The sequence below is a fragment of the Nesoenas mayeri genome (assembly GCF_963082525.1).
Source record: "Nesoenas mayeri genome assembly, chromosome: 1".
NCBI lineage: Eukaryota > Metazoa > Chordata > Aves > Columbiformes > Columbidae > Nesoenas > Nesoenas mayeri.
Genome location: NC_137541.1, coordinates 15,177,206 through 15,198,058, shown reverse-complemented (window position 1 = coordinate 15,198,058; position 20,853 = coordinate 15,177,206). Strand labels below are relative to the sequence as shown.

The 20,853-nt window shown below is 41.3% G+C and overlaps 1 protein-coding gene across 7 annotated transcripts in view; it reads left to right on the top strand.

The window, feature by feature from the left end:
• Positions 1-20,853, top strand: part of ATXN7L1 (ataxin 7 like 1) — a 115,549-nt gene that overhangs the window by 62,428 nt on the left and 32,268 nt on the right. For 4 of the 7 annotated variants that reach the window (XM_080363534.1, XM_080363529.1, XM_080363528.1 and 1 more), the window contains one exon: positions 17,726-17,948. In XM_080363534.1, the coding sequence (XP_080219660.1) occupies positions 17,726-17,948 (223 nt within the window). Of the gene's footprint in view, positions 1-11,000; positions 11,171-11,429; positions 11,598-12,708; positions 12,750-17,725; positions 17,949-20,853 lie in introns of those variants that run through there. The other 3 variants (XM_080363532.1, XM_080363531.1, XM_080363533.1) reach the window with 3 other exon arrangements.

Below are 20,853 nucleotides of genomic sequence, written 5' to 3'. Positions count from 1 at the left end.
AAGCATTCAGGATTATTTTGCTTAGATAGGCTCATGACCCGAACATATAATCTGTTTTATTTTTTACTTCAAACCCCATGTTCAAATTAAAATAAAACAAAAAAACACACACCAAAAAAACCCACAAACCAAGCAGCTAGACACCTTCTAAGGTCTATTGGCTCCATTTTGGGTCCAGTGGGTCAGGATGTCTTGAATCCAGTTGAAAACGCTGCCAGAAGGACCCACAGTGCCTGCTGAAGAGCTTGCCTACCGTGACTAATCTTTGAGAAGGTTGGTTCTGTGTTTTCACACTCCCCATACACTTTCTCTCTTCTTCCAAGGCCTCAGGCAGATGATGCTGTGATTAAGAAACTTAAATAAATTGGGGCCATTCCCACTCCTGCCCCACTGGGATCCCTGGGGAGGATACACAGCTGGGGAATGCAGCACTCCAGAGAACGTCTTTCAGCTTAATTTCCTGGGTAACACTGCTCCACACACGTGTGCAAAAGAGACAATTTAATCCTAAGACATTTGTAAGTACCATATGATGTGAGCTTGCACTTGTCAGTGTGTTTCATGTTGGACAGAGCTCTGAGAATAAATTAGCATTTAAACTGGGGACCCATACTGGTCTGCTGCAAATTGATGGTTTGGGCTGGTTTTAGTGGACAAGCCAACAGCTGCTCACCTGCAAGAGGAGTTGCGTGTATGAGGGAGGAGCCGAGGAGCTGCCTTTTGAATGTGATTGGAACAAATTACTTGTAATGGCATCAGATAAGCATTAAACATACTTCTATTCCAAATCTTGCCAGTTATGCCAAAGGAAGTATTTCCAGTTAATGGGGAACCTGTCATTTCCAGCAGCTAGCTGTGGGTTTGGGAGGGGGATGCGTGAACATGTTGCGACTAAGCTCAGCTTCTTGATGTAGCTTTTTATTTCGGGTGATGGTAGCTCTGATATCTGTGTACCTGTGAGTAAAGAGTACTTGTAAGAAGAAAAATAGGTGATGAAGATAAATAGGTGATAAAGAACTTAGTTTTTATCCAGAGGCTGACTGTAATAGAATCTTAATTCTGGGTCCACTTGGACACCACTGTGTAAAAAATCAAATATAATCAGAGCCTGAGAAGCTTAGCTTTTAATTCCCCGTTCCTATGCGTTATTCCGTGGAGTTCAGCAAGTGCTGGAGCCTGGGAGAGGCAGACGGAGCGTGTGACCTCGCTGGGGGCGGCTGAAGCTGCCGGGCTGCCGGCTCCTCTGCTGAAGGACTCGCTCTCTGCAAGCCTTCCTCAACTGAATCGGGAGTTTTGACAACTTTTCAGGAGAATAATTGAGTGCTAAGCGAAACAGGGTTTTGACGATAAAAAAAATCTTGTACAATCCTGAGCTTTTTGCTGCTTGGGCTTTTCCTGCTCGTCGCGTCGAGTCGGGAGGGTTAAAAACCAAAACAAAACAAACCACAAACAACAGGCTCTCTCCCCCCGGGAGCATCCGTCAGTAAGTGCGTGTGTTGTTTCCGGAGCGCTGCCGGCGGGCCCGGGAGGGGGAGCTCCCGGCCTCTCCCCGGCCCGCAGGGGCAGAGCGGCCGCGGGCTCCGGGCGCCGGTCTCCGCGGGGGGGCCGTCAGCGCGGCGGGGATTGTGCCGCTCGGGGGGTGCGTTGTGCGGCGGGCTCTGGCTGTGAATCCGCTCGCTGAGGGCCCGGGCTTGGCTTGTTGCCACCGAGGCCAGGAGGGGCGGGAGAGCTGCGGCGGGAGCCGTGCGGGGTTACAGGGCACAGCTGTTGCTGGAGAGAAACATCCACGGGTTTGGATACCTGTGTGGTGTTGAGGGAGGCGGCGTGTATCTCGGGGTTGTCAGCAACTCCTACGGCCTCCAGTCCAGCCGAGTCGGTAAAGGGCACAAGGGGACCTTTACAATTCCCGCCCCGGGAGGTTTCTCCTGGGCTGAGCTTTGTGCAGCCCTTAAGGCCAAGCGCAGCTCTGGCCTAGGGGACTAACTGTGGCAATGCCTTCCCTGGACTGAAGACCTTCTAAGACTGGGCTAATGGTCTAGAATTATGTAAGTGAGCAAATCAGAAGTAGATATATGAAAGGCGGGAGGGAAAGGGGGAGAATAGTATTTCATTACTTTAGCATAAAGGGATCAAATATGTTTAATTAATTACCCTCAGATCAGGAAGTGCTAATACTGAAACTTCAAGCATTACCAGAACTTTGACCCTTGCTTATCTGTATTTTTTTTTCCCTGACTATATCAGCACGCTGTTGTGCAAATACGATAACTCATGTTGTTTACAGTCTTGGAATCTAATATATTCTGGGATTTTTATTTGCACAAATCTACATAAATTTCTGCAAAGATACTTAACTTGTGAGCAGACGCTAAGCTCCATTTGCAGCCGCTTTGGAAAAGTTAAAGAAAAACAGAGGCAGGTAACTAGAAACTCAGCTAGATCCATATATGCAAAGAAGTTATTGTGATTTCTCCCTTACGGATAGTATGTATATGCGTGTTCTATGTTTTGCTCTGCCACATATATTTCACATGTGACAGTGTGTTAAAAGATAGTATGAACTGTGTCTGATTACACTGGTAATAAGTAGTGGTTTAGAAATATGTAATAAATAGGGTGTGGTGTTTTTTGGTTTATTAATGACATGACAGTGCTACCAAAGCAGTTTAAACACAATGTGCCACTGTAATGGGAAACTACTGAGTCTTGAATTAGCAGCTGTCAACTTTTTAATGGACTCCTTTAAATATATTCCATCGAGCTTTTTTAAAAAAAGAACAAGGCAATTGCTCAGCATTTGCTTTTGGAAGCTTTGATATGGTTCTAGATGTGTCGGTTTAAATTAAAAGGAAGTGAGTACTTTTGTGATACTGAATTATTCTTTAAATATATCTGATCTCTCTCAGCATGGGGTTCTTGGAAAGAGAGGGATTACCTGCAAGCTTTAGCGGCTGTGTAGTATCAGGTTTAATGTCGGCATTACCGCTTTACCTCTGCTATGCTGTAGTATGAATTACAGCTGAATTGCTTGCTGTGTGCATGGATTACAGCCTACCTCCATTCGTGCTAATGAACTTAGAAGGAGAAAAACATTCAGTTCTTTATCTCCTTTGCATTAATTTTAAATGGTTATAACTGAAATCTAAGTGACACTAGAAAACTTCAAATAGAGTTTTCATGGGAAAAAAAGAAAATCTACTTGTTTGCCTGAAAACAGTGTCATCTGATGGAGGTGGCATGTGTCTAAATCTGTGAAATACTATGGCTGTTAAAAGAGCTCTGTTTTCTGTAAAGCTAGAAATGTCCTGAAATATCTGACCAGTACTGCTTTATATTTAATTAAAATACAAAACCATCATAGAAAAATTTGTTTTAAACTTGCTATGTAACAGATTTTGACAAGTACTTATGAAGATGAAGACAGATGTCATACAGAAGTAGTCCTTATCACTATAGTATTTAATAATTTTACAGTTAACTAGAAAGGGGGAAGCATGTAAGATTTGTGACATGTAAATTGGAATAAAATTATTATAAAGAGAGAGGTCCTTGACACAGCATGAATCAAGATTGCTTGTGAAAGGGGGTTTGGCGAGCCTATTTCAATATATTGCATGTACGAGGCTGCATCTGGGGGCAGCAATACGTGCTGTACTTGCAGGACAAGTGCAGCCTCTCCAGAAAGCAGATGCTGAAAGACTCAAGGTTGTTTTATACAGCGTGCCCAGTCTCTATTCCTACACTGTATTGCAGCCATGTATCAATACCAGGTTGAAGCCAAAGGTGAGCCAGGAATGTTTTGAAAGGGAGGAGGAGCAGAAATAGAAAGTGCATCTCTGATCTGTGATGTGACGGCAGCCACAGCACAAGGCCTGATGCCAGCTGTCAAGCTTTCCTCTGGGGCCTTCGGGCCGTCAAATTTCACTGTCCTTTTGTGAGTGCCACCTCTGACGTTCTCCGAAAGTGTTTTTCTGTCTCTTGCTAATCAAGTTGCTGGCTAGAATTGATATCTTGGAGTGGGGGAGCAGTAATGGAGCAGAAAGTTTATGTAAGTGTGGTTCACATGCATGTGCTTGACAGGTGCACAGCCAATTTACCTGGACGTTACAGGCTGAAATTTGCTGTGGTGGTAGCCCGCAGGTTTGGGTGTCTTTCTTCAAACTTTACAGCAACTGACACTTTCAGCAGGGAGGGAGGTAATGCAGTGATTTGCATTTATGGTCTTTCCCAGACTGACGGGGTTTAGGATGGGAGGAGGGGAGCGTTGACCTCATCTTGTTCCAGCAAATAAGAAGTAAAAACTTGCAAGGCTTCTGTTGGTGTGAATTGTTGAATGTTTAAGAGTCTTTTGCTCCCAGTTGCTTACAGTAATTGAGTCCTTTCCCTTCTAGTGCTTGTGCTGCTCTGCTCGTTAGTATGTATTCCAAGATAAATGCCATACATGAGGCCTGCAAATACTGTACAGCAGAAGATACATTTTCCATTTTTGTTTGCTGAATGTTACACCTTCCAAAACATGTTAGTCTCTAATACCAAGAATAAACTTCACGTCCTAAGGTAAAACAGCAAAGGAAATAAACCTGTAACTTCCACTGCTCTCACCTTTTAGGTAGTAGGCACTTAAGGATCTGAAATGTAAGGAGAAATAATAACTAAAAGTTCCAGCGTTCTTTGATAAGTAATATCTGTCATAGTGAATTTTGGTTTTGAACTGTTGTTTTTTCTTGAATTACTTCTTTTTTTCAGACCTTAAGCAACCTGGAAAGTCAAGGCATTTGGGAACAGGGAGAAGGAAAGGAGGGGTAATAGAGTTGTAGATTTAGGACCTGCAGATTTCTGCAAGTGTTAAAATGGTGTTCTGGTGAGATAGATAACCCTCTTCCTCTACTTCGTCCTATGCTCTGACCCTCTGTTTCTTGCTGTCATTTGAAACCACTTGAGCAGTTCTCTGCTACATGTTGTGCAGTTCAGCATAAATAAGCCTTTTTCTCTCAGTATTTAGATGCAGAAGGCAAATCCCAGGGGTGATAGCCCAGGCATGGTTACTTTTGGTTCACTGGTTAGCCATTGCTGGTTAAATGTGCTGCACTGTCTAGCTACCAATTGGCAGACTCAGCAAAAAGCTTTAGAAAAGACTTGCTCTGTGATCCAGTTGCCAAATACAGAGTTTAGTTCCTCCTCTGTAATCAAGCTGGAGTCAGCTGAGTATAGCTGAGAGTTTTCATGCCAATATCCTGCTTGTTGTCCTTTCCCTGCCTCTTTGGTCAAGTGACTCCCATTGCTGGAAAAAAATAAACTGAATCTCAGACTCCTCCAATTTAGAAGTGTCTCCTGTTATCTCTAAACAGTAGGATTTCTTTCAACTATAGCAGCATCAGTTTGATGAGGAGGGACAACTTCCAGAAGAGTCTAAAGAGCGTAAAGGCTCTTCTGTCTTCTGGAGTTTGCTATCTCCTGACAGATGGAGAAAGGCTTCAGACCTTCAGCATGAACACAGATAGTCTGATTCAGAGGAAGCAATTGGCAGGTAGGAAATATAATGTTGGATTTTTTCCATTTCCTTCCCTGTCTCCCTTTTTATTACACTGTCAATTACGCTTTTGGCATTGTGGCCAGGAAAACAGCTTCAAGCTGGATTGGTATTGTCTCTTGCTGTGTTTTTCTTACAGTTAGGAAAGCACTTCTGTTTAAAGTTTTCCCTTATTTAGAATATCTGGTTTAAATGACTTAACTGTAAAACATAATCTCAAGTGATCTCACAGCTCAGTCCCTCTGCACGGAGGCCATCGCAGCTGTATTTGGGTTGATTAGTGCTTGCCATGCGGGCTGGTGCCTGGCTCCTGCCTTGTCACAAGTGCCTTGTGCCTGTGTGCACCGAGCTCCCCAGGACGCAGCCCTGACGCAGCGTGGCAGGAATGCACAGAGCCAGCTCGGGCTTGACGCTGCGCCTGGGTTAATAAAACTTCTTGGGACCCAGAGCGCAGGGGTAACGCTGCAAGGCGGTGGCTTCATCTGGAGGCTTTGCCATTTTCCTCAATGTTCTTGCTTTTGGACATGCCATACAGAGATAACCAAACTGCCTCACTTTAGACGGAAAAAAAATGTCAGTCTTATGCTGAAAAAAAGTTGTTGCATAATTTCTGGACCCACACCATCCCTAAAAATATAGGAACAATTGCACTGAGCTGCACCTAGGCTAATGAGCCCAGCTGGAGCTGGTTTGTTTCTGCATCTCTGGTACAGATAATCTGGCCATGGATAATTGAGTGTTGACTCTATAAATAACCCACATTGAAATCCTTGTCTTAAAATTGTTTTCTCTTCTTCCAGTTAGCTTCCAGGCTTACTCCTCCTGTAATCATTTCTTGGCTGACCAAAGGCTACTCTCAGCTCTTGACAAACAGATGTACTGTTTGTTCTTCCCACCTGAAGTGACATGTTACACCAAGCCTGGATGAAGCCAGGTTCTAACACTATAAAAAGCCAGCTAAGCCCTAGTAGGAAATAATCATCCTAATATGTTCTACCTATGCTCCAACTGACTCAGGTGGTTTAAATAAAAAATGACTGATACATGCCAAACATTTGATACCTTGGAAATGTTTATTGCATGCTTGTTCTCAGAGATCTCCTGTTGCCTATCTCCTAGTTAAATGTCTTCAGACAAAACTGATTCCTTTGTGTGGCCTTGCTTGCAAGTTTGACTCCTAATGATCTTTGTTTGTTTGCTTATTGTCTGTGTTAAAGTTCACAAGAATTGTTCTGAGATGAGCTATGCCTTGTTTTAGTGAGAAGTGATTTTTCCCCCATTGAGCTTATGTAAGTGATTATAGAAAGTAATTAGAGCTCCTCATAGGAAAAATATCGTGTGTCTTCAGCTGGTGAGTGTCCACACATTTATTTCTTACTACAAGTTTTTCTAAAATATAGTCTGTGTGTGCTTCTGAGAAGATGCACTAGAAGTTAGAACTACCTGTAGTGGATGACAGGTTGTTCAAGGCATTGCAAGGAATAGGAGGGAAAGCTGAATTTCCCAGCTGCGCTGGCACAGCTGTGCCGTGGTGTGGAAAATGCACCTTGGTAGGTTGTTGTAAGGGAAATCATCGTGCCTTTCCCCTGTGCCATTCCTGCCACATTAATACATGACAGAGGCAACACGAGTGGGTGAATAAACCTGGAATGCCTTGAATTCCGATCCATGTTCGAATCGCTGGGTAGCCTTGGAAAATACCTTTCTTCACACAGCGTCTGAAGCACTGACCATGCTTCAAATTTTGGAAGCCTTGATTTGTTATTGATTACATAGTAGCTTGAAAAATCTGAGTAAAGGCCCATCTGAGAAGGCTTTTATATAGGCAGAAGAGACATTTAAAATTGTAGACATACAACGCTCCACTATTCAGGACAACGATGGGAAAGCTGTTAGTATTATGAACAGGTAAATAGTTTATCCAAAACAAGTAATTTGCAATACATGAAATTCGTTGCAGTGAAGAATGGTTAAGAGGCCGTTCAGAGGCATAATGCGAAGTAGCTGTCGCTTGGACTCTCAGAGGTAGATTTGAATTTATTTCATTCATGTGCCGTTAGGTCTGAGTTTCTTTGGTTTGCAGTTAAAAGTCATAAATGATGCATGTTAAAGTAGAAACTGTCTTTTTAGATTTGAAGCTGCATGTAAATATAGAATTAAAGGGATTTTTAAGGCAGAGTAGTGGATAAGAAATGCCCTACAAACCCACTTTTATATTTGGGTATGTCTTTCAATGTTGTCAGTTCAGTTTTGTTCTGCAGAAGGTTGAGAGTTTGATTTCTTGTTTATAAGAGCTCTTGCATGTAGTGAGGGAACATGAACAAGTGACTTCTTCATGAATTATGTTTTGCACATTCACTTTGGAGTTTAGGTATCGAATATGTGTATTTCTGGCCATTCTAAATAATAATATCTATGGATAATAACGTGCCTAAAAGATGAGTGAGCTGATTTATCTAAAACAACTGGAATAACTGTACTGACAGCTGCGCTGCTTTTGTAGCAGGGTTTGATGAAGCAAACTGAAACTTAAATATAAGCTTATTCAATTTTCAAAATAAAGCAGTGACCGTAGGTGGGCAGATCTGTGTGGTTAGTTGGATTTTCAAAAGATGTCAGAATATTCCAAAGGGATTAATTTGATGCCTGGGAATATCCATGAGGAGGGGCAAACACAGGAAACCAAGTAAAAATTTTCATGTGTAAATTCAAACAAGCTTCCTAAAATATTATAATAATAATAATAATAATAATAGCAGCAATAACGCTTATGAGATTATATCATTTTTTTTTTCTAAGAATTTTTAACTCTTTGCCAATTTGGCTTCCAAAATACAAAGTTTCAGCAATCTTGCGAAAATCAGCAGCTGTGAAAGAGACGTCTTAATTCCTGTGCCCCCAGAGAACAGTATTTCATGTGCAGTAGCACACTTGTACTGACAGCTGTCATTCATGCACCTATAGACAAGACAGAGCTTATCCTGTCTCTTCTTTGGGGAGAGCAAAGGACAGTGGATATGGGATGAATCGGTGAGGGCGCTGGGGGCTGGAGAAGCTCAGGGTAACAGAGATGGAGCAAATTTAGAGATCAAACCCACAAATTAAAACAAAAATGTTTTTCATTACTTTTCTGCTTATAAAACAGCTTGTTAACAAATATATTGCTTGACCAGATGCTGGTTTTGGATCCCAAGTAACAGAGCTGAAAAAGCCAGAAGGTTTGACAATAGTTTTTATACAAGTCCTGCAAGGATATTATTCAGGGCTAATTTCAGTAAAGTTACCATTTTTGTACAAGTTTCTTCTAAGGAATGATAAAATGAGCTGGGGATGTGTTATCTTGAATGAGATCTGACATGATATTATGCACAAAACCAGACATAATTCTCCTGAAAACGATAGCTTGTTTTCCCGGAGTCATAGTACAGCATTATTTTTTGCCAAACCACCTCGGTAGTCCCATATCACTCTTCTATGGCCTGTCTTGTCTTATCTGTAAAAAGAAATGCCATTATATCTGTTGGGATTAAGTAAGGCATTAAAGAACTATCAGTTTTCTGTAATAGTTTCACTATAGACGAGGAGAAACATCTGATAAGTATGTAAAACAATAATGTGCATAAATTCATTAAAGATGGAGATAGAGTGAAATATTTTACCTGGTAAGTGTAAGTAAATAAAAGTATGTATAATCAGATGACCTTGAATATGTAAGATCTGCCCAAGGTCTGAGGAGAGGGGTCTGTTACACAATAGGAAGCATTAGAGGATGGCAATACTGACTTTTCCTCTATTTGCAACAGTGTATCTGGAGTAAAGTTGTTTAAGTTGCCTGTTTGGAAGAATGAATAGGTGAGTTGCTTTTAAATGTTTATATTTAGTAAACTAGAGTGCTGTTCCTCTTGTTACATTTCAGTGTTAAATGTAAAGATACTTGTATCTTACATCCAACAAATAGCCAAATAAAATGTTTCTCCTCACATACAAAATCACCCACAAAATTCTTATTTGTTGTCCCTGCTTACCTTTGCTTAAAGAGAAGTGCTGTTGCTTGATTGCCAGAAGTATTTTAGTATTTCATCTGATGTATCTGCTCTACGTTTAAGGCTGATAATACATTTCCTTGCTCTGAGAACAAAAAATGTGGGGAATACCATTACCACTGGCCAGGGGTGATAAGATACCAGTTTGGAGGAGCCAGTGTGAGAGGATGGTGAGGGTGGTATATACCCTGTGGTATAAGCGCCAGACATGAGGTGCGAGATGGTTTTTACACTCCAGGCACATCGAGGTGTCTCAGTAGCTTCCCGTTGGATGACCAGAGCACCTCCTCCAGCACCAGGGGAAATTCCCATGCGTAAGCTCTCCTTGGATTTTTTTGGTACAGTGTCACTCAAAAAAGTGTGTCCCTGGGATTCACTTGCTCTGTGGTTTCTCTTTTGCCTGAGGATTTTTGGCCTCACTGAGCTGAAAAACATATATGACTTATAGTAGAGAACTGTCATTTTTTTTCTGCAGTAGCAGCGTGTCTGTCAGGTGGCAAATACTGATTACACGTGTGGAATTGTGTCATTACAAGTGATGAATTCCTACTTAAATCTCCAACTCTTTTTTAATCAAGTTAATACCCTAAATCATTAATATCCTCTTTTATAGCTGAAGAAAGAGGCCCTGACACCAGAGTTAAATCTAAATCTTCCAGCTCAGTGATGTGAAGACTGACACTGTCAGCAGGGCCAGGTATTCACTCTTCCGTCATTTCCCTGTCCCTCTGATATGTCCGTCAGTGATACCTTGGATCTTTGTCTTTAGATCTCAAAATTCTTGTAAAAGTGGTAGACAAGTACCCAGCAGCTTCATTTTACATTTAGTAAATCAGTTGCACTATTTGAAGCATTTTTTTGCTTTGCTGGAGTTCCGTTTGACCCTTTTTTGTGTGTGCTTTCTACCGAAGAGGAATGGAAGCGTTCTGGGCAATGCTGAGTGTGTGGCTTTTCATGGAATTTGGCCATTTTTAGGGTATTTGGCCACTTAAGAGTAATTTAGTGATACTCTAGAGATTATTCCTCCTGTCTTTTATAATTACCCTAGGAAATGCCAAGTTATCCCAGAAACAGAAGATTTTTCAGGAAAACAGCAGGTTTGTCCCACTGTGTTAAACACAAACACCCTCCTTCTCTCCTGAATCAAGGGGGGAAAAAAAAGGCAGTGTCTTCCTCTAAATATGCACTTGTGTTTTTTACTGCTTCTAGTTTTGGACTCGGGTTCATTTCTGCAGTTACTTGAGTTGTATCAACAATCCTTAAAAAAAAAAAAAAAAAGGGGAAAAAAAAAAAACCCTGCAGCCGTTTTCAGCGCTTGTTGTTCTTGGCACAGGATCAGTTCTGGTGTCCAACTGGTAGGACCTGAAACTTGGTGCTTAACAAGTGCCTGTAGTCAAAACAGTTGGTGTGTGCGAGCGCCGATCTGGTATTTGCTGCGGCAGGTCATCTGCCTGCTTTTTTACCGTGTACAGAATACCTAATCACGTTGCTGTGTTTCTGTGACGGCATCTGTGGCAATGTGAATCGTTTCACGTTCCAAAAGTACATGTTTACAGTCGTCGTAGAATCAGATTAAGTTGGCAGCCTGCTCCTCTCTGTAAGTGGCTCAGTTTACATTTCTTCTTCTAGCAGGATGTTTTGCATAATTTTGCTGATCCTACTCACTTGCAGACTTTGTGAAATGAGATTTGTTTTAGCGGGTTTATGTCAGAAAGCAAAGCTTGTGTTTATTGTAAATAAACACCAGCAGAACGGTGGTTATTTTAGCGCTTGATAATTTCCCAATTATGTCATTTGACCTGGAATGAAGCTTGTGATTGTCGAGCTGCGTTTTGTGCAGCGGATCAGTCGGAGGGTTTGAGCTGGCAGTTTATTTCCTTTGTCAGTTTACAAGAAGTATCAAAATGAAACCGACTGTGCTGTTTCCTTTCCAGTGCGCAGCGCAAGAAGGGTGGAACGGTTTGCGGATATTATTTCCAAACTTTTTCAGCTGGACTTGGAATAGTGTTTTGTCAAAAAAGCTGGTAAAGTTATCTTTCGGTCTTGCAATGTTATGCTGTAGTTTGCTGGCATCAAATCGAAGTTTATTTTTGCTTAATCTCACGTACTGGGCTTTTTTTTTTTTAGTTTTTTTCAGATTGTGGCTGCAAAATGAAAGTGCTTACAAGGTGTTTATGAACTCTTGTTATGAACCAGCTGCCAGTTACTGCAGGATGACACATTTCTGCAAGCAGTCTAGTTGTTCAGTTTTCTGGTTGCTGGCTGTTGCTTTTCGGGCATGTGTGGGTCTTTTTCTGTTTTAGTTTTATTAGAACGAATGCCAAGTACATTTGCAAACTTTGAACTGGGATCAGTACAAGGTGGCAGGTTTCATTTACTGAAATTGTAAGTAAGTATACATTGCTCAACTTTGCACAGTAAAGGGCTGTGCTGCAAAACACCTCAGAGTATGCTGTAAATAGAAAAACTGTAATTTGTGCATAGGTGGTGTATGGAGTCGCAATAAGTAACATCTTAATCAACAAGACCGATACGTTACTGGAACAGAATCACGTTGTGGATGAGATACTAAATTTCATTACCATGTGCTTAAATATTGTAAATGGGTAATAACAAACAGCATTCATATCGTGGTCGGAGCAGTCAGATAAATTAGTTTATGCTGTTTTAAGAAAAAGGGCTGTGAACTCGACTGTAGTGAACACAAGCTTAAAAGGAGTTCTATTATTCTGTAATGTTTACTAACAGCAAATAACTTTCTTACCTTTCTTGGCTTTAGCAATTATATTTTGTTTTTACTAAATGTAATGCCAAGCTGTAATCCATAACACGGGGTCTCTGAGTTATTTGTGGGTCAACCTAAAATGGATTTTTGCTTTAGGCCTCTTGTATGCAGGAAGTCAGATCGTGCTGAAGCAGAGTAATGTTTCAAAATGACTGGTGCTGACAAAGTTCTCGTGTCTCTCTTCTGACAACGTCAGAGGGATTTTTTGTTGTTGTTGTTTTAACTACCTACAAAAAAATGCTGAAAGACCAAAGGCACATCTTTGTCTACGTTCAGGCTGCATCATGGCTTTTTTTCCTTTGCACCCTTCTGTGTCTCACCAATGAAGAAGACACTAACTGTAGGCAAAACTCTTCACTTGATTTGGTCAATTTTGAGCGGCGCCTCTTGGGTAAGAATGGATGTATGTGGCATATACTAAAAAATATTTTTTGTTTGTAGTCCAAATTAAGATAATCTGCAGTTTCAGAATCATATAAGGATCTTTTTTGAGTACAAAACTGCTGCAATCCACCTGGAAATGTACGGTTGGCGTATTTTGCTGGCAACATGTTTACTGTTGTGTTGTCGTCTGCAAGGTTTGCTGTGGGCCGAGCGCTCGATCTTGGGTGAGAGAGTTGAGGCAAAAAATTGAGAAAAGTCTTTCTACTCAGAACGTGGTTTTACCTCTTTTTCCCACACGCTTTGTTTGTGGCTCTGGAGCTCATGTTGCCTCTCTATTGCTTTGCTTTTTTGCTTATGATTAGAAGGAGATGTGGTGTTTCCTGCAAAACAGCTGCCAGTATTCCCTGGTGACCCATCAGAGAGGATCCCGTGGAATTACCGATTCAAAGGCAGACCTAGAGGACTTTGGCAGCTGCAGCAGAGCTTTTGGGAAAGGTAGGGGGTTGCATTGTGTAGGATGCAGAAAAGAGGATTAGAAATGGAGTAACAGGGCATGGGAGAGAAGCTCTGGTGATTCAGAGACTGTTAAGTCTCCAACAACATAAGGACTTCACATCTACAAACAATTCAGATTTGGCTGAGAAAGTTGGACTATATCCATGTTTCCATAGGACATGGAGAATCTCCTGGAATAGTTTAAGATCGTTCGCAATGCTACTGGTGCAGAGTTTGCAATGCACATTCGGACAATATATAGCTCTGGGCTTTTAGACTCTTGCCGCTAACTAGAAAAAAAGTAACAGATATTGATCTGGAATTGATTCTTTAGAAAGTGCAGTTAATTCAGTGCGAGAGTGTTAAACTTTCTTTCGGGATTAATGTCATTAATACATTAACTGTTTGACAGCAGAAGTCACATGTTGCTTGTCACTTGCTGCAGTGGCTGCGCTGAGACAGCTGAGAGGTTGCAGAAGGATTACTGCGGTAAAGAGGATTGGAACTTTGATTGTGCTCTCTCTGCACTTGGATTTGACAGCAACTGGTATTTAGAAACTAAACAGAATATGTGTTGTTATTTATGTGCAGTGTAAATGTCCATTTGGAAATATTTAAATGAGTTGGAAGAGTTCTCTTTCGTATTTTAAGCTTGAGCACGCATTCACAGCACTGCAGGCTCTGCAGAAACTGAAATGCATATAGAATTTAGGTTAGTATCTTATGAGTGATAACTGGTTTTCTAGTTGTCTTGCATGTTTTTTTCATTGTTTAGGGGCAAAAATTTTAATTCTCCTTTATGTTTGTTCATGTCCAGTGACTAGGCCACTTCTGTATGTAAACAGGGACAGCCATGTCCGCAGCTGCGTGTGTGTGAGTTCACCTGCCCTGCTAGAGCTAATCTGGCTACACATGAACTGTAGAAATTCTTACACAGATGGCTGGTTGTCTCCCGAATGTGTTACAGTGTGAATTTCTAATATTATAACAACTATTCAATGTGGAAATATCTTTTATTCATAAATCGATGTATTACATAGGCTGTATAACAGTAGATTTCTATATTGTGTGTTATTCCTTCTATATATATAAAATTTGATTAGTCAAATTGGTAGAAATATTAAAGAAAACGGTGTGACCAGGGAACTCTGATAGAGGAGCACCACTGCACTGGTTTAAGCAGTTTAAGCAGTTCTTTTTAGCAGCTGATGCCTTCTTGCTTTCTTGTATATTCCCACTGTTTCTCTTTGAAACTTATAACCAATGTCTAAGGCTGATTCACTGCCACATACGTAGTAAGGAAGGAGGAAGCGAGAAGCAACCTAATAATTCTCGAGAAGGAATATGTCAATATTTAGTTATGATTATGTCCCCACCATCAAGATTTGTTTATGAGGTTTCATGCTTGGGCAAGTCCAGCCTCCTGCAGCCGCGCTTGCCCGGCTCAGATGGTGGTTTTCTGCCTCCTTGGTGGGATTGCTCCTCCAGCTGTCCCCTGCGGCCCTACCTGCAAGGTGTCACCTACCTGCTCCCGCTGACACTGAAGCGATGTTCACTCACACGAGCAGACGTGCAGATTTTAGCCGTGCGAGCAGTGTCTGAGCACAGCAGTGGTTGTGTGGCACTGGCTGGCTATGTTCTTCCTCCCGTGTGACTTCGCACCAGTCAAAATTTCCATTTAGCTTCTAGGAAATTTCGAGAGAAACTGAGTGATGCTGATAATTCTCAAATATGTATGAGAGTCTGTCTAAACTGTGGAAGAGTTTCTATAGCCGTGTTCTGGGGGAAGAGGGGATTTTGAGGAGGTAAAAGGAAGTGCCCAATATAGCAGTTGGTTCTGATCACAAGAACGATCAGCAATCTGACACGCTCAGATCAAATTAATAATTTTGTAATCTTTTCTTTCCCTATCTTTTAAGTAAACATTTATGTAAAATAGTGAGATGCACTTTATTGTGTTGTCATATGACAACAGTGCCTCTTCCACCATTCTCTATGTCATAGTGAAAAATCCAAAGTTAATGTACTGATTTGCTCTTGGGAATTAATAACTTGAGAAAATTGTCTAGGGAAAAGCACCAAACGTTTAGCTTGACTGAAAACCCAGTGTAAAGAGACTGTTGAAAAATAACTTGCTATGGCATGTGATACTTAGATGACTTTCAAATATAATTTTAGATGGTCAGTATCTTGAATGTCCGTCTTTCCGGAAGATTAATTTTAATAACAGAGTAGTGTATTTCACTTCCAAATATATCCATAAGGATTATATTGAAGACACAGTTTACTAGAAGGCAGTTGATCTTGAAAAAACCAAGAGCTCTGGTGAAGATTGGAGTAATTAATCCTGAATTTATATAAATTATGTATGGAAATCATGTCTTTTCCAAAGTTTCACTTTATATACAGCTTGAGTTTGTTGGTTAAACAGCAGTTCCTTTTCATCAGTCCTCAAGTAATTAATGGGAAAGTTGCAAATTTTTATTAAGCTAATTTAAATTGATGAAGTAGTTGCCGAGGAGGTTGGTGAATCTTGAAACAATAACTATTATTTAACAAAATAAATACTGTGTGAGTGGCACTCTACATTTCGGAGGCAGATGCACAGCTTACACGGTTGTTGCCACAAATGTGAGTTGAAATGAATGTAAATAAACTGCATCCTGCAAAGGACTTTTGGAGGCAGAGGCTGCACACTGGGGGGTGTGCCAGGGTGAAGACTGGGAAATGACAGGTGGCATTTAGGTGAGGGGATCTACTTTTTGTATTTTAAAAAAATTAAGAGTGCTTTTTTCTTCACTTGCAGGAGAATCTGGAGGGAATTTCAGCATTTGTAATGAAAGCTGTGAATATGAATCTATGGAATTGCTTAATCTTTAATAGAAAATGCCTTTATGTAGTCATTGGAGATCTAATAGAAACAGTTTGGTATATTCTTTAATATGTTTTTTAAGCATTTATCTTTGTTGTTGATGTACTCACCTATTGCAAATTAATCATGGATGAATCCTTCTGCTACTGGCAAGTTTTCTCTTGTGAGAACGCCAGACAAATCGCCACATTTTGATTCCCTGTGGGAAATTTTTTCTTAGTTCTCCTTGAAACATGGAACTAGTGAGTGCAGGGTTGATGATGTAAAGACAAAACCTTCCCTCGCAGCAGCAGGTCGCTGCTGCTTCCTTAACCTGCCTGTGGCTGATGGGGCGATGCTTGGATTCTTCAAGTCAGCTGCTGCAGGCTTCAGATGAGGAAAGATAGCTGCACGTTGAAGGAGAAACTCCAGCTTGTCCAAAGTTGTCGGTCTATAATTACATTACGCTTGCTGTGCTTGGTTACTGTGTCAGGACGGGGGTACCTGGCTGGTCCCCACTCTCGGTGCCAGAGTTGCTGCTGCCTCGCACGGTCCTGCTGGCTGGGAAGCTCCTCTTGCCAGCCCGCCCGTGTTGCGGGGTGAAGGGGCTGGGGAGAGGGTGTTCCCACCAATGGCGACACGACTGTTAAGGACTTGTAGCACCTCTCAGCAAAAAACAACTCCTGTCTCTTGTAATATTTTGTATTTCAGTTCACAGCACCAGGCCTGTTGTTTGCAGTACGCTGTGGTTGGCTGGCTGGCCCAGCACTAGCAATTCTCCCCTGGAGAAGTATATAATTTGTAAAGAAAGGCTAAATACCTTCTTAAAATAATACTTTTATTTAACAATATCAGAGACAGGACATTTAGATATTAGTAAATACTAATAATAACCAGACCCAAATAATTTTGCTGAAGTCTGTCTGTCCTGCAGCCTGTTCTCCTGTTGCAGTGCTTGCAAGGTCTCTTGTGTGAGTGTGAGCAGTGCTCACACAAGGGCTTGCCCTCTAGACGCAATGTTTGTAACTGATATAAAAACTTCCTGCTTTTTTGCACTTGCCATTTGCTCTGTGTGGAGAAAAATAAGCTTTTACCTTGGTTGGTGCTTGGAGGTAACCTCCAAGCTATGAACCAGGCAGAGCTCTGGAAGGGCTGGGAGCAACAGACATTCGCATTAAACTTGAAATAAAGTAGTCGTAATGTAAACTGCCCAATAACCAGGTCACTTGAATTCTTCATAAATCATTATAGGAGCAATCTCATGTCTGTCACAGAGTATTTCACTGGGTCATCTGAGCTGTTGTTACATACTATTCCTTCTTTAGGTGAAAGAGCTGGGAGTACCTCACACAGCTGCTGGTGGTTGCTTATTGCTTAAAAAATGGTTTGAGGTTTCTTGATGAAATTTTGTGGGAGATTATTAGCATTTATTTTACTAGATTTTACATTTTTCAGAGCTCCACACGAGTTGATTTTGTTTAATTATCATGTGGCTTGATTACATTCACAGCAGTAATGAACTGGTGTTCTTCTGAGTGATGAAATCATTGTAACTAGGAACAATTTCCTATTCCCTGACTTCTTTTTTTTCTTTAAGCCTATGAAGTGTTGTAAAGCTTATTATTTTTCCATTACAGAACGAAGACACGGTTCAATGTGTAAACCTTCCCCTTCTCCAGCTTCTCCAGCCTGCAATTCCAGGACATCCCTAGTACAGATGAAACCGAAATCCTGTATCAGCGGCCATAACCCTGTCAGCAGCAACTCAAAGCCATTCAAAACGCCCAAAGACAATCTACTTACCTCCAGTAGCAAACAGCACACAGTCTTTCCTTCAAAAGTACCACGGGATAAACCATGGTAAGTACCAAAATAATAGTTACCAAAGATGTTTGTGTTAAAAAAAATAGCAAGTATCTTTGTGTTCTAGTATGGGCGCCAGTTCTGTTTAATCTCTTCATCAATGATCTGGACAAGGGTATTGAGGGCACCCTCAGTAAGTCTGCAGATGACACCAAGTTGGGTGGGAGTGTTGATCTGCTGGGGGGTAGAAAGACCATACAGAGGGATCTGGAGCAGCTGGATCATTGGACTGAGTCCAACTGTATGAGGTTCAACAAGGCCAAGTGCCGGGTCCTGCACTTGGGTCACAACAACCCCAGGCAGCGCTACAGGCTCGGGGAACAGTGGCTGGAAAGTGCCTGGGGGAAAAGGACCTGGGGGTGTTGATTGGCAGCAGCTGAACATGAGCCAGCAGTGTGCCCAGGTGGCCAAAAAGGCCAACAGCATCCTGGCTTGTATCAGGAATAGTGTGGCCAGCAGGACTAGAGAAGTGATTGTGCCACTGTACTCAGCACTGGTGAGACCCCACCTGGAATCCTGGCGTCAGTTTTGGGCCCCTTATGACAAGAAAGACATTGAGGTGCTGGAGCATGTCCAAAGAGCAATGACACTGGTGAGGGGCCTGGAGCACAAGTGTGATGAGGAGCAGCGGAGGGAACTGGGGCAGTTCAGCCTGGAGAACAGGAGGCTGAGGAGAGACCTTATTGCTGTCTACAACTACCTGAAAAGAGGTTGTAGCATGGAGGGTGTTGGTCTCTTGTAACAAGTGACAGGACAAGACGAGATGGCCTCAAGTTGTGCCAGGGGAGGTTCAGATTGGATATCAGGAAAAAATTCTTCCATGAAAGGGTTGTCAGGCATTGGAACAGGCTGCCCAGGGAAGTGGTGGAGTCACTATCCCTGGAGGTGTTTAGAAGATGTGTAAATGAGGTTCTTAGGGACATGGTTTGGAGGTGGATTTGGCAGTGTCAGGTTAATGGTTGAACTTGATGATCTTAAAGGTCTTTTCCAACCTAAATGATTCTACAATTATATGTATATTTCATAATCATTAAAAAAATTCCATATTCTCATCTAAGTTTACAGTTTAAGCCTCTACATTTTCTAAGGGAGGAAATTGGAATGTTTTTAAATTTGAAAAAGGAAAAAATATATATAGGAAGAGGAAAAAGAACAGGGTTACTTCTCTGATGTTGTGTCAAATGTCTGCTTTTGTAAGATGCATGTAGCAAGTGTGATATTGACCCAGTTTGCTATCTTTAGGGTCCATCTTCCATTACAGTATCAGCCATTAAAACTGATGCTTTTAACCAGCAGGGTAATTTTTTGCAGAGTTCTTAATATTTGCTTAACTGATATTCGTGAAAACTTACTGGTTATAGTCATTTATCTTCAACTGCAGCTGCTCTTGGAACTCATTCTGTGTTTTGATAATGTTTGATACCTTATAAGAAGATAGAAGAAAATTCTTGGCTGCAAAACTCACTATTTTGGGAGAGTCTTACATCATGTACTGTGATATATATACACATATAGGCTTTGAGACTTGCAGGCCCATCCTCCCGTGACTGCGACGGCAGCAGCCAAGTTGCAAAAATGTAAACGAGAGCAGAACTGGGTCACTATTTTATCCCATAAGAAACTATTTGGTCTTAAGTTATCTATAGAAAAGATGATTTGTGATGAGACCACCAGGTTGGTGACTCGGGATCTGGGTTCAGTCCCTCGTTCTGCACAGGCTGCTCTTGCGAGTCCATCTCCTTGGCCCTAGTTCTGTGTCTGTGAACTTGAGATAGTACAACTTCCTTTCTCTTAAGTTTTATCTGCTTAGTGTGTGAAGATCCTTCCCTTTTATATGTAATATTTGGCATAAGAAGGTCATAATTTTAGGTAGGGTTTCTGGACGTAACTGCCTCAAAGCAGTAAATAATCTAGTGCAAACCATTCACCCATGAGACAAACTATAAACTCAAATTATGTTAAAGTAATATAAAAGCTCATGTTTTCTGCCTGAAACATGCAGTAGTTCGTGTCATTTCAAAGACAGCAGCTTCTGCCTAGCTGTAGAATTTACCATGCACTGGGACAAACGTGATCAAAATCTGATCTTCCTATAAATCTGAACCCACCATCTCTATAAGCACAGTGAGCATTCTGGACAACTTTGGTGTATAAATCTGAAAACAGAAAATACGGATGTTTACATTACTCACACCCATACACACAGATGAGATAGAGGCTATTCTAGTTAATGTGTAAGTGCCTCATTTACTATTTTTAAAAAGTATTCTTGACTGAATAGTGACCTTTTCTTCTAGAAGCTGGAGAGGAATTTTATAGGAGAGTAATTTTTTTTAAGTCTAATTAAAAGAAAAGCAGAAAGGACTTTAGAGTATTAACACTCTTAACTATAAACCTGTTTCTCATCCTAGTGTTACAGACAGCAAGTTGCATCTCAGCATACTGACTATAAACAGTATCTTCCGTTCTGGCAACAGATGGCATTCTGTCAGTCAGTAAAAGCTGGAAGGGAACAAAATAACTGAGCATTTCCACCAATCCCTTTTCCTTTTAGTGGGAACATCCCAAGCGTTTACTGATGATTAACGAGATAGTTTTAGCCGTTTAAAACTGTTGTACTGCCCTGTTAATACTTTGGCAGTGAGCGTTGGTAATTGTACCTCTGAATTACCCAGTTCTTACAGCTCCTCTGGGAGACAGTACTGTGGTTTTGTTTACCATTGGGGAAAAACGAGGCATATAGTGGTTAAAGATATTGTAGTCATCACATAATGAATAATGAACAGTCTGAAGTAGAGATCAGTGTGTCTCTCAAAATTTAGTGTTACGTGCCTTGGATAACATGACTTGTTAAAGAACAAAATCAGTCTGATAATCATCACAGGTTATAGAGAGCTGGCAG